Here is a 14104-nt window from a genome sequence, read left to right as displayed (position 1 = left end):
AGGAATAAAAGTGTCATTTTATTAACCTTATATTGGGAATATGAATTTGGTTTGGATCGAACAAATTTCAATACAATTTTATATTATATCTTATCAAAATCTAATATAATTCTAATATAAGACCTCTCAAGATATAGGATAAATGTAAAATTTTAATTTTGTATTAAATTTAATAATTAACTAACACCTGAAAGGTTTAGGAGCCATTTGATATCACTAAAATTGGAAATAGAAAAATAAAAACTTGAAACTAACAACCTATTTATTTAATATTTATAAAACTATAATAAATTAAAAATTTAGTTAACAAATATTCATTTTCGCTTTTAAATCTAATAATGTTATACAAATATAATTAAAATAATAAATTATAAAATAATTCAGATTGAAAAAAATTATAATAAAAAAGATAAAAAATATTGTAATTATTTTACTTGCTATACATTCAAAATTTACTTTACAATAAAAGTTTTATTAGACATTACAATTTAAAAATAACAAAAATATTTTGTAATGGACTTTATTATTATTTTTTAAAACTTATATATATTTATTTTGATTATATTTAAATTCATATAATTATTTAATTTTGATTTTAATTTTAATTTTAAAATGTATAATATGAATGAACTTAATATAAAATAATTATTTATTTTTTAAATATTTTTTAAAATAACTAAAAATCAACAATAAAAATAAAAAATTAATATTATAAAATTCACATCTGAGCTTCGAAACCCCTGCGGTTTGTTTCCAATGGCGACGGTACCCGGCTTGGTTCATTCAATCTGTGGACTTCCCTACCGTTCTTCGTCGTCCTCACCCTCATCATTCCCTTCATTTTTTACTTTTTCCAGTACGTCGTTAGTTTCTCCCACTAGCCCATCCGGTGGCGGGAAATGCTTCGGCGTCCAGAGGGATCGCCGGAGATCGCAAGCTCTAGTTTGCAGAGCGATGGTGCAGCAAACTGTACATGGAGCTTCGGCAGCTTACGCTAAGGAAATGGAGAGACTCGCTGCTAAGGAATCGCTTCTTCTCGCTGTGAGTTGAATGTCATCAAACCTTTTTTTTTATGACATATAGAATCTTTTTGGAAAATTTTTCAGTAGAGTAGCAAAGTTATGGTTTCTTTTATAATTTTGGCTCATTATTTCGGTATAATTTTTAGATTTATTGACTTATGGTGCGTACTCGTGCAGAAAATTCCTGTCCGATACGATAAATATGTGTTACTTTTGTATTCTATCACGTATCTGACTAGCTGATTAATATTTTGGAAGTACAGTTATTGCTTTTTGAAAAAAAAAAAAAAAAAATTATCGTAGCTTGAAGAGCTTGAAGATTTAACCGGTTCAATGGTTTGGTGAGTGGCTAAGTTATTACTGGTTTTGAAGTACATCTAGTCTGCTTTAATTTAAACACACTTATTCTAACGGAGTGCATTTTTCAGAATGAACAGTTGTGGCTTTGAGTCATCCTTTTCAATTGTTCCTGCTTTTAATTTTTCTTTGATGATGGTTTGTACATTAATACTAGCTCGTTGAATTAGTAGAACTGAAAATTATCCTGACTGATAATTGTGAGGTTGTATTTCTGCTGTTACCAAGCAGAAATTATCAAGTTATTTCTTCCTTTTGGATGTAAGTAAAAAAAATTATTACCTGCTTTTGATTTGGTAAATCACATACCTAAGCACTAAGGGCACTTTTTTTATTGAATGATTATTATACCTTGCTTTGTTCTCTGTTATACAAAATACGTTTTCTAGTTTATAGGGAGGAGCTATTTTGTTAAGTTCTTTTCTATCTTTTCTAAAAGTTGAAGTCATCTTTAAATTGTAATTCATGTGAATCTGAAATTTGTTGTTGACTTTGCTATAAAGGAGCAGATGTTTCCTACCTATGAGTTTTGTTTGTGGGGTCATTTGTGTGGGCGTCTTTGTTCATTGGTTTAATATATTCTATAAATATTTTTTTCTTTGAATTTTTAATTGCACTTTTATTCATTTTGGGAACTACATTGAATTTTTTAATTGTACTATGTATCATTTTGGGAACTACACTTGATCATTTTACCAATCATTGAGATTTGGCATTGAAAAATTAATTTTTCTGAAACTTCTATTTCAGTTTAAAGATTCTGGTGGTTTTGAGGCTTCAGTCAATGGAAAGACAACGCCTATGGAGCGGGTTGATGTGAATGAGAGGATAATTGGTCTTGAACGCGTTAATCCAACACCTCGACCCACAACGTAGGTGCTTTAGCATGACAAAGCATTTCCACATGCATCAATTTTGTACAGGATGTTTATTTGCTTGTTCAGCCATCCAGGTCACCCTTTCTGGAAGGTAGATGGAAGTTTGAGTGGTTTGGATCAGGAAGCCCAGGTTTATTTGCTGCTAGAAATATATTTGAGTAAGCACTATTCTTAATCCACTAAGAGTTTTCTTTATGATTTGATTGTTTTGTTATTTGTTGTCAATGCCAGATCTATATTTCAATAAGCAGTATTCTTCTGAATTTACTATAGTTTTTTTTTTTCATTTATTTGTTATTTGTTATTGATGCTGTTGCAACGTCCCGAAAAAGGGTTCGGAGTGGTGAAGAATAATCATATTGAAATTTGACGGAGTCGCCAGTAACCTATTATTTACCTGAGTGTAGTTAGAACACCTAATTACTACTCATTGATTGGTCACTAAACTAATCCTATGCCAAGGAACCAATAGTCTCAATCTGTTTTTACCAGTGCTGGGAGAATTTTAAACATCTTTCAACAGTCCAATTGGCACATATTCTCCTTAATTCCTTCAAATAGTTTGATTTGGCATCAACCTTGACCTGAGCTGGTAGTGCTGTGTCAACCTCTTTATTCAGACAACCCCTTGATAGCTTTGCTGGAGTTCGAAATATGATTGATATGCGACTTCCTCCTCTTTATGTACCGCCACTAAGTTATCCATCAGAGTAATTTTGGGTTACCTCGGAATTTTGGCAAGATAGTATGTAGGCCTAGCATGAATGCAATGCATGTGAGACAACTTATCAAGGAATTTATGTAACACTGATTAAATTCATTCATGCGGAGAAGGATGGAGCCCCTGTCCCAACCCTAAGTGGATTTATCACTTAAGGTTTTCACTAAGGCTTTATCAAAAGGGGGGGGGGGATTATAGTTAAAATGTGTAGTTCAAGCTCTGTTCATCATTGGTGAAAGGTTCCCAGTATGTCCCCTTATCCTCACCCAATAGGATTGGACAAAGTACAAATTGAGCGGAGTGGTTCACGTGCCCCCAAAAACCTTGTCTCATGAGAGCTAACGGTACTACACCCCTATCTAATCTTGGAAGGTAAAGCCCGAATTGGAGGCTCATGAAAGTGTGTGAGTTCACATATTTAGCCTATTCCCCTAAACCCCACATGTCATCAATCTTTACACATGCTTATCCACATGTATATGCATTCAAATATTCTCAAACATCATTCACAAAATATCATAGAGTAATTAAAAGACTCATTAAATTCAAATTTAGGATAATTTCTAACTAATTAATGCCTCAACTCTCCAAAGTTCTTAGCAGAGTCAAAAGGATCTGAAATGATGAGGAAGGAATGCTCATATTGAAATTTGGAGTAGCCACTAACCTATTATTTACCTAGGTGCGGTTAGAGCACCTAATTATTACTCATTTGATTGGTCACTAGACTAATCCTAGACCAAGCAACCAGTAGTTTTAGTTTGCTTTTACCAGAGTTGGGATTGGGAATTCAGTTATGCGAGAGGGAGGTATCAGCATTCAGCACTCCCTACACCCATTTGACGAACGGTACCTAATTAATTATGATTTATCCCTAAATTGAATTTAATAACCTTTAATTAACTCCTTTTAAAATAAACAAACAGATAAATAAATAAATAAATAAAAAAAATTAACAAGAGGTTAAAAACTTCAGTGCGATTTAGGAATGTCTAATAAGACCTTCACATAAGGGGATCTTGTTAGATAAACCTCTTTCAGAACTAATACATGTGAGGTCTAAAATAACTTATTGCCCTTTCTAAATCATAGGGACAAAAATGAAAGGTGCAAACTTGTTTATTTACCTGGTTTCTTTGCTTGTTTAACGGGAAATGACTTTACTAGTATTTTGACGCTGTGTAGCTCTGATGCCAACTTTAGGGAATAAATCAACAATCAACCACCCCACAACTTTCCTTCTTTCATAGTTATGATGATGACTGACTTTGCTCATCTATTGTATCCATTTCTACTGAAAATCCAATGTCATCTTCCAATGAAATTCTCTTGATTTGAGTCATGCATTCTCATTTTTAGTCTTTTCGTCATAAATTGTAGCAAGTCTCTTCTATGTTTTGATTTTAGGGTGGACTTTCAGACACGGGATGAAACATAGGCTAAGGATATGGTTTTTTAGAAGAAAAGGGAAACTAAGGCTAAAAAATCCCTTCCCAGAATAACATTTATGCCCCTAGTATTGCAAACCATTGATCTTACTTGTCATTTGGACAAACTGCTGACGTACCTTGCTAGAATCAGGTCATAATGTAGTTTATACTCAACAACGAGTTTGACAATTCATTTGAGACAAAAAAACGTACCAATCCAGTTAGCACTTTCATTTGGATCCTAATGTAAGTTGATGGAATTGGCTAAAGAAGAAAAAATTTAATGAGGCCCAAAATCATCAATTTTTTCGAGGGTTATTTGGCCAAGGATCACCTACGAAACATGCCCCTGATTAATTTCCTTTTTCTTTTGTACTTACCTTTTTTTACCACATCTTATGCTTTCTTTCCCCTGAGTATGGGGGATGATCTTTGGATGGTGTATTTAAGAAAGAAAATTTTTAAGCTCAACAGGGTTGTCAAGGGATTTCTTCTTTGATCCACAGTGTAGACATGCGATCGAGATGGCCCGGGACAGGCTGACTTTACAGAACATTGAGAAGAGAACCAATGAAACCTAAAAAAATACGCTTATCGATGGAGGGAGATTGTAGCTTAGGTTCGCCCTCCCAGTAGAAGACAAGGTAGCTATTTCGCTGTTTGTCAATACTCTCAGGGATCCATACTTCGGCCATCTAATCGAGAGTACTCTTCAAAGTTTTGCAGATCTAGTCACTACAGGTGAAAGGATCGAAAGTGCCTTTAGAATGAGAAAAATGAAAAGCGCAGGAAGGGTGTGAGGTCTTGCACCCAACATCCATTGTCTAATTATGTGTCATATGAAAATCTCTCACATGTTTTTCGTGCTTTTACCTCACAATTGTCTTGTATGGAGATTCCTAATACTGTGCAGGATGCTTTGAAAGTTCCTGAGTGGAAGGAGGTTGTCTTCGAGGAGATGAAAGCTCTTGAAATAAATGGCACGTGGGAGTTAGTTGATCTACCAAGAGGAAAGACAACTGTAGGGTGCGAATGGGTGTTTACAGTCAAGTATAAATCTGATGGTTCTCTAGAACGGTATAAAGCTTAATTGGTCGCCAAGGGATTCACTCAGACCTATGGCATTGATTACTTGGAGACATTCGCCCTAGTCGCAAAGCTAAACTTGCAGCTAATCGTGACTGGCCTCTTCTGCAACAGTTGGACATTAAAAATTCATTTCTTAATGGAAACCTGGAGGAAGAAGTGTACATGGATGCACCTCTAAGATTTGGTGAAAAGTTTGGCACAAAGGTGTGTAAACTGAAGAAGTCCTTATATGGGTTAAAACAGTCACTGAGAGCCTAGTTTGAGAAATTCACTCAGTTTGTTAAAAGTCAGGGATATAATCAAGGGCAAGGTGATCATACGATGTTTATAAGACATTTATAGGATGGGAAGATAGCGATACTGATTGTGTATGTAGACAATATAATTCTCACTCGAGATGACGTACTTGAGACGAGCTGATTGAAGACTTCCCTCTCATCAACATTTGAGATCAAGGAATTAGGATCTCTGAGGTATTTCCTTGGAATGGAGGTTGCTCAGTCGAAGAAAGCGATTGTTGTCTCTTAACGGAAGTATGTCCTTGACCTCCTTAAGGAGACTAGGATGAGCGGTTGTAGGCCAGTAGACACTCCAATAGATCCCAATCAGAAACTTGGAGATAACAAGGACGGTGATCTAGTGAATACAACTCGGTATCAAAAGTTGGTGGGAAATTTAATTTACTTATCACATATACGGCCCGATATTGCTTTTACTGTGAGTTTGGTGAGCCAGTTTATGCATTCACCCTGCGAGAAACATCTTGAAGTAGTTTATCGGATTCTTAGATACTTGAAGAGTACACCAGGCAAGGGTTTACTCTTCTAGAAGACCACACAGCCGAACATAGAGGCATACATTGATGTAGATTGGGTAGACTCAGTTAGTGACATGAGATCCACGTTAGGATACTGTACTTATGTCTGGGGAAATATGGTCACATGGCGAAGCAAGAAACAGAATGTGGTTTACAAGGAGCAGTGCCGAGGCAGAATATAAGGCTATGACTAACGCAGTTTGTGAGATGCCGGTGAACATGCCAATGAAGTTGTATTGTGACAACAAAGCTGCCATAAGTATTGCTCAAAATCCAGTACAACATGATCGCACGAAGCATGTAGAGATTGACAGACATTTCATAAAAGAATAGCCGATATCTTCACCAAAGGACTTTTCAGACCTAGTTTTGAGCTCTTTGTAAGCAAGCTGGGCATGATAGATATCTACGCTCCAACTTGAGAGAGGGGGGGGGGGGTGTTGGATTTCTAGGGAATAAATTAGGAAATTCTATTTCTTAAAAACTGAAATTACTATTTCAGTTTCTAGTAATTTCAGTTTGCTGTTTTCTAGCCTAGAGATCTGCTGATTTGATTTGCTGATTTTGTGGCCTTCCTAATTTGGCGGCCTTCCTCTACTATTTATCTTGTAATCGTGTCTCTTGAAATTCAATAAGAATGGTTATTCTTCTTCTTAAAAATCCTTCACCTCTTATTTTGTACTCAGCAGTTTCAAGGAACTCAATGGGATGTGTCTTGGGTCAGCATGACGTATCAGTGAGCAAAGAGTAGGCCATTTACTATTTGAGCAAGAAGTTTACAAAATATGAAGCGAAGTACTATGATTTGGAGAAAAATTGTTGCGCCTTGGTATGGGCCTTGAACATGCTAAAGACAATACGCTCTGTATTATACCACCTGGTTGATTTTCAAGATGGACTCAATCAAATACGTTTTTTGAAAAATCATCAATTATTGACAGGGTGGCCAGGCGGTAGATGCTGCTTACAAAATATGATTGTCTATGTCACAAGGAAGGCCATAAAGGGAAGCGCACTGGTAGAATACCTGGCAGATAGGGCTATAGACGATTACCAACCAATGGAATTTGATTTTTCAGATGAGGACATCGACGTGGTGGGTCAAGTTGAAGAAGGTCAGGACGGATGGACCATGCTGTTTGATGGAGCGTCAAATGTCTGGGGACATGGAATAGGAGCAGTGTTGATCTCTCTTGAAGATAAGTATTTTTCGGTTACAACAAAACTCTCATTCCCTTGTACCAATAATGTAGTAGAATATGAAGCGTGTGTCTTGGGTTTGCAAGCTACACTTTACAGGCGGGTTAAGAAGTTAATAGTGAAGGGGGATTCAACTTTGGTAATATACCAACTAAGAGTAGAATGGGAAACTCGAGATGCCAAGCTAATCCCTTATCAGCAATTCATCCAAGAAATGGCAGAAGAATTCAACAACATTGAATTTAATCACTGGCCCAGAGAGTATGATCAGATCTCTGATGCCTTGGCAACATTAGCTACATTATTCAAAGTAGAATCGGGAGTAGAGATCGAACCAATTCACATAAGGATACATATATATGGAGCTGGCATGTTGTGTAGTGACGGAGGAGATCGATGGGAAACCTTGGTTCCACGATATAAAACAATACATCTAGAGGCGGGAATACCCCCTTGAGGCCTCAGAAAATGACTGAAGGACCCTTCGGAGGTTAGCCATAGGATTTTTCTTGGACGGAGACGTGCTTTATAAAAGAAGCCATGATATGACACTCTTACTTTGTATTAAGGCGAAAGAGGCACATCAGATTATATAGGAAGTCCATGAAGGGGTTTGTGGTACGTATGCTGATGGACATTTGTTGACTAGGACGATCCTTAGGCTTGGGTTGTGACTTTTCCCGGTGGCAACAAGTGGTACCTATCAGAGCACTCACTGAGCACCCTACCCCTTTCGATAGGCCTACTCAGCAACCCCTTGGGCGGAGAGTCTTGCTTCGCCACAGTTCACAAGCGAGAGTTCTCGAGGATTATGGTGTTACGTATCGCCATCCCCTTTTGCTCTGATACCACAACTGTAAAAGCCCCGAACCCCGGTTGGGTCCGAGGGTGCAATTTTCCATAAATTAATTAATATAAGCAGTAGAAGTAAATATAAATTCGAATATTATACACCAGAGTACTCAACAACCGTATTTACATGGGTATTTCAAATAATAATATTTACATCATGTGAAATATACGAACATTTTTAACTAGTATTATGCAAACATTTATTCTAAACTATATTCTCTAATCCCGCCCAGATGCTCGCTATGCCTGATTTCTAGTACGTCCTGCATAGCTATCTGTAATGTGAAATAATAGCTGGGGTGAGATGATGCTCAGTAAGTAAAGAGTAGATTAATATCAATGTGTGGCTAAGATGAACTTTACAGTGTAAAAATTTATTTAATAATTTAACTGTCAAAAACTGTATTTGAATAATTATAAATTATTTTATAATAGTCGTTTGCATATATTTATATATACTTTCCTTTATACTTTTCTTTCACATCATCATTTAGCCCTACTAAACGGGGCCCTGTTCACATATATGTGTATACCTTCCTTTACTGTAAATCATCATGTAGGTCCTTTAAATATGACCACGTATATATATATGCATATTTTTCCTTCAAATCATCATTTAGGCCTAATAAAAAACATTGATCACATAAATATATAAATATGTATTAAGAAAACTCCTTTTGGCCTGTAAGTGTCATGTTTACCTTCATGACTAGGTTGTGTGGTCCGAAGACTAGATTTAGTTGGTTGGCTGGCCAAATTAAATCAAACATCATCATCAATAATTAGCGTGATTTTCCCTATTAAGTCCTGATCCAACCTAGGTGTGCACTCAGGAGAAATCCACTGCCATATTCCACTACTTTGTAAACAATGTGGCTGCACTCTATAAGCTACGGTACCGAACATTCATAACATTCAAGCTATCAGAGTTCTTAAAACATACAATTACAATTTATGCAATAAAAATAGTATCATAAAAATCCCATCATTATTAAACAAGTAATAATTATAACATCTTAAAAATTTATTCATTGCCCATTTATGCAATAAAATAAGTGCATGCCACATGATTTGCGTGCTAATAATTATTATAATGCTATAAATTACCCGAGAAAAGTTATAATATTTTTTAACAAAATATATTCAGGTATATTTAAATAAAAAGCGGGCATGATCAAATCTACGTACTTTAATTTAACTCAAGTATATTTAAATAGAAAGCGGATATGATCAAATCCACGTAGTTTAACTCAGGTTTATATTTAAATAAAGCTGATATAATTAAATTCATGTACTTAATTTAGCTCTGATATATTTATAAAAATCTGACATAATCAAACTTTCTTACAAATAAACTTGGATAAATATACATTTTATAAAAAAATCTGACATAATCTAGCCCACTTACATTGATCTATTCCACTAACGTGATAAAAAAATGAATTCCTAAAGTGAGTTGTGAAAGAGTGGAAAAGTGAGAATTTTAAGCGTATAAAAATTCTCCGTCCCCCACTAAATCTTTTTCTTCACTTTTCCTTCAGTTCCTTCTTTGAAATTTTCTATGAAAATGAATTTAGGAAAACGCTATTTGGGTAATTGTCGATTGTTTAATAAAAACTGTCCATTTTATTCCAATCAAAGTTAACTACTTCATGAATAAACTTGTAGAGTTGTATGTTCTGGAGATAGTTAGACTACATGGTGTACCAGTGTCGCAGTTCTGGAAAAGTTTGCAAAGAATATTGGAATCTCAACTTACCTTTAGCACAACATTTCATTCCCAGACTGATGGACAATCAGAGAAAACAATTCAAATATTGGAGGATATGTTGCGGGCGTGTGTGCTGGATTTCAAAGGAAGTTGGATTTTGTATATGCCATTAGTTGAGTTCGCCTACAATAACAGCTATCAGGCCAGCATAGAGATGACACCTTATGAAGCGTTATATAGTCGGAGTAACTGATCTCAATTATATTGGGATGAGGTTGGTGAACGATGACTTTTGGGGCCAGAGATTATATAGCAAACCTTCGAGAAGATTAAACTCATCCAGGATAGAATAAAAATAGCGTAGAGTCGACAAAAGAGTTATGTTGATACCCGTCGACGAGAGTTAGAGTTTGATGTAGGGGATAATATATTTTTGAGGATTGCTCCAATGAAAGGAATCATGAGGTTTGGAAAGAAAGGTAAGCTAAGACCTAGGTATATTAGGCCATTCGAGATATTGGAGAGGATTGGTCTAGTCGCTTACAGAATAGCCTTACCTCCAGCGTTATCCAAAATTCATGTTCCACGTTTCAATGCTGAAAAAGTACGTTCTAGTTCCAGACCCTTCTCATGTGATAAACTATGAGTCGTTGGAAGTCAACGATACTCTATCATATGAAGAAATGTCAGTCCAGATTCTAGACAAAAAGGATCAGGAGTTATGTACCAAGAAGATTCCATTAGTAAAGGTACTATGGCGCAATCATGCCATTGAGGAAGCCTTGTGAGAATTAGAAGAAGAAATACGTCAGAAATATCCACATCTTTTCAACTACACTTGATACTAAATCAGGTACCCATTTTAATAATTCAATTGATTTCCATTAAGTTTAAAGGTAGCAAATTTCGAGGACGAGATTGTTATAAGGAGGGGAGGATGTGTACCAATTATTAATGCACATCTTATGCATATTCCTCAAAATCTACAAAAGGACAGCTGAGGATAAGTAACTTATATATACATATGGGTTTAAACTTTTATGTCAAGCTAGTCCCTTACTCGCATGTATTAAATCTGGCACACAATGACTCCCTAACTCCTGTTACAATCAATATTAGAGCCAACATCACACGAATGACTATTAACTAGCATTGACAACTTGTTGACCAACTAGCATTGCACGTGTGTTTTTTTGTCCTTCATATTGTATTAGAGTTGATAGTTCATGATGGTTAGGCTAATGGAAATAAAAATACATTTGTGAACTAATTCTTATGACATGTTAACAACTAGAGGACTAATATGTTGTGTGACGACTAAAAGTAATGGTCATCAATGCTAATTAGATGGATCAAAATAGGCCAAGGCATGGAAGACAAAACTAGTTTACTACAACGAAAATGACTTTAGAGATGAGAAATTTTGTTTAATTGATAATAATAAGGATATGTACATTTAAGTTATCCTATAACATGAAAATTGTTTGCATATATAATAAGTTAGTAACAAGGATACTTGCATATAAAAATGAATTGGGTTTTAGTTGAAGTCATTGGGTTTTCAGACCAACTAGCCGAGTCAATTCGGGTTTAATAGCAATGATATTTACATGTAAATTGTAATATGAATTACAAAAATAAATATATATAGATTGATATGGATGTTAGCATTCAAATTGAATGCTTCAATACAACCACTGACAAGGAAAGGAATTCAATTCTAGTTTTGCTTCATCCCCGTCCAGTGCCACATGCATGCATCTGCATGCACCTCCTGCTTGCAGTTAGCACGCCATCATTTGACTTGGCAGCTTGCATGCAAGACATGCATGCATCCGCATGCACCTCCTGCTTGCATTTAGCAAGCCATCATTTCATTTGGCAGCTCGCATGCAAATTGCATGCAAGCTCGCATACAAACCCCCTCCCCAACGTAAAATATTTAATGCAATCTTATCTTCTCTACCCTTCTCCGCATGCATGCGCTAGATTCTGCATGCAAATAATTTCAAAAATACCTACCCCCAATTTCCTATAAATAGGATCAGTTCCTAAATTCATTTTATAGAAAATGTGAAAGAAGGAATTGAAGGAAAAGTGAGGAAAAAGATTTAGTGGGGGACGGGGAATTTTTATACACTTAAAATTCTTACTCTTCCACTCTTTCCCAACTCACTTTTGGAATTCATTATTTTATTACATTAGTGGAATAGATCAATGTAAGTGAGCTAGATTATATTATATTTTTTTATAAAATGTATATATATCCAAGTTTATTTATAAGTGAGTTTGATTATGTCAAATTTTTATAAATATATCTGAGCTAAACTAAGTACGTGAATTTAATTATATCAGTTTTATTTAAATATATACCTGAGTTAAACTATGTGGATTTGATCATATCCACTTTTCATTTAAGTATACTTGAGTTAATTTAAAGTACGTGGATTTGATCATACTCGCTTTTTATTTAAATATACCTGAGTATATTTTGTTAAAAAATATTATAAATTTTTTGGGGTCATTTATAGCATTATAATAATTATTAGCATGCAAATTGTGTGACATGGACTTATTTTATTGCATAAATGAGTAATGATTAAATTTTTAAGATGTTATAATTATCACTTGTTTAATAATTGATGAGATTTTTATGATACTATTTTTATTGTATAAATTGTAATTGTATGTTTTAAGAACCCTGATGGCTCGAATGTTATGAATGCTCGGTACCATAGCTTACAGAGTGCAACCACATTGTTTATAAAGTGGTAGGATATGGCAGTGGATTTCTCTTGAGTGCACACCTTGGTCGGATCAGGACTTAATAGGGAAAATCACACTTATTATTGATGATGATGTTTGATTTAGTTTGGTCAGCTAACCAGCTAAATCTAGTCTTCGGACCATACAACCCAGTCATGAGGGTAAACATGACACTTACAGGCCAAAAGGAGTTTTTTTAATACATATTTATATATTTATGTGATCAATGTCTTTTATTAGGCCTAAATGATGATTTGAAGGAAAAATATGCATATATATATATATATATATATATATATATATATATATATATATATATATACTTGACCATATTTAAAGGGCCTAAATGATGATTTACAGTAAAGGAAAGTATACACATATATGTGAAGGGGTTTTTGAGCCTTAGTTTCCTTTTTATTCTGAAAAACCATATCCTTAGCCTACATTTCGTCTTGTGTCTAAAAGTCCACCACTCCACCTTGAGATCAGAACATTGAAGAGACACTTACTACAATTTATGACAAAAAGACTAAAATGAGGATGCATGACTCAAATAAAGAGAATCTCATTAGAGGATGACATTGGATTTCAGCAGAAATGGGTGCGGTAGATGAGCATGATCATAACTATGAAAGAAGGAAAGCTATGGGGTGATTGATTGTTGATTTATTCCCTAAAGTTGGCATTAGAGCTACACGGCGTTAAAATAGTGGTAAAGCCATTTCCTGTTAAACAAGCAAAGTAACCGGTTAGATAAATAGGTTTGTACCTTTCATTTTTGCCCCTATGATTTAGAAAAGGGCAATGAGGTATTTTAGACCTTGCCTGTATTAGCTCTGAGGGGTTTATCTAACAAGATCCCCTTGTTTGGAGGTTTTATTAGACATTCCTAAATCGCACTGAGGTTTTTAACCTCTTGTTAATTTTGTTTATTTATTTATTTATTTATCTGTTTGTTTATTTTAAAAGGAGTTAATCAAAGGTTATTAAATTCAATTTAGGGATAATTCATAATTAATTAGGTACTGTTCGTCGGATGGGTGTGTAAGGGGTGCTGATACCTTCCCCTCGCATAATTGAACATGTGATCCCAGTTTTGGTAAAAGCAGATTGAGACTTCTGGTTCCTTGGCCTAGGATTAGTCTAGTGACTAATCAAATGAGTAGCAATTAGATGTTCTAACCGCACCTAGGTAAGTAGTAGGTTAGTGGCAACTCCAAATTTCAATATGATTATTCTTTGCCATTCTGGACCCTTCTCT

At 35.0% G+C, this 14104-nt stretch overlaps 1 protein-coding gene across 2 annotated transcripts in view; it reads left to right on the top strand.

The window, feature by feature from the left end:
• Nucleotides 1-706: 706 nt before the first annotated feature.
• LOC131168086 (probable plastid-lipid-associated protein 13, chloroplastic) overlaps nt 707-14104 on the top strand; it is a 54929-nt gene continuing 41531 nt past the window's right edge. The window contains exons 1-3 of one of the 2 annotated variants that reach the window (XM_058127287.1): nt 707-1041; nt 2130-2251; nt 2332-2415. In XM_058127287.1, the coding sequence (XP_057983270.1) occupies nt 757-1041; nt 2130-2251; nt 2332-2415 (491 nt within the window). In that variant the 5' untranslated portion in view covers nt 707-756. The remainder of the gene's footprint in view (nt 1042-2129; nt 2252-2331; nt 2416-14104) is intronic. The other variant, XM_058127288.1, reaches the window with a different exon arrangement.

Source organism: Malania oleifera, chromosome 11 (assembly GCF_029873635.1).
Source record: "Malania oleifera isolate guangnan ecotype guangnan chromosome 11, ASM2987363v1, whole genome shotgun sequence".
Classification (NCBI taxonomy): domain Eukaryota; kingdom Viridiplantae; phylum Streptophyta; class Magnoliopsida; order Santalales; family Ximeniaceae; genus Malania; species Malania oleifera.
This window is presented reverse-complemented; position numbering and strand designations above follow the sequence as displayed.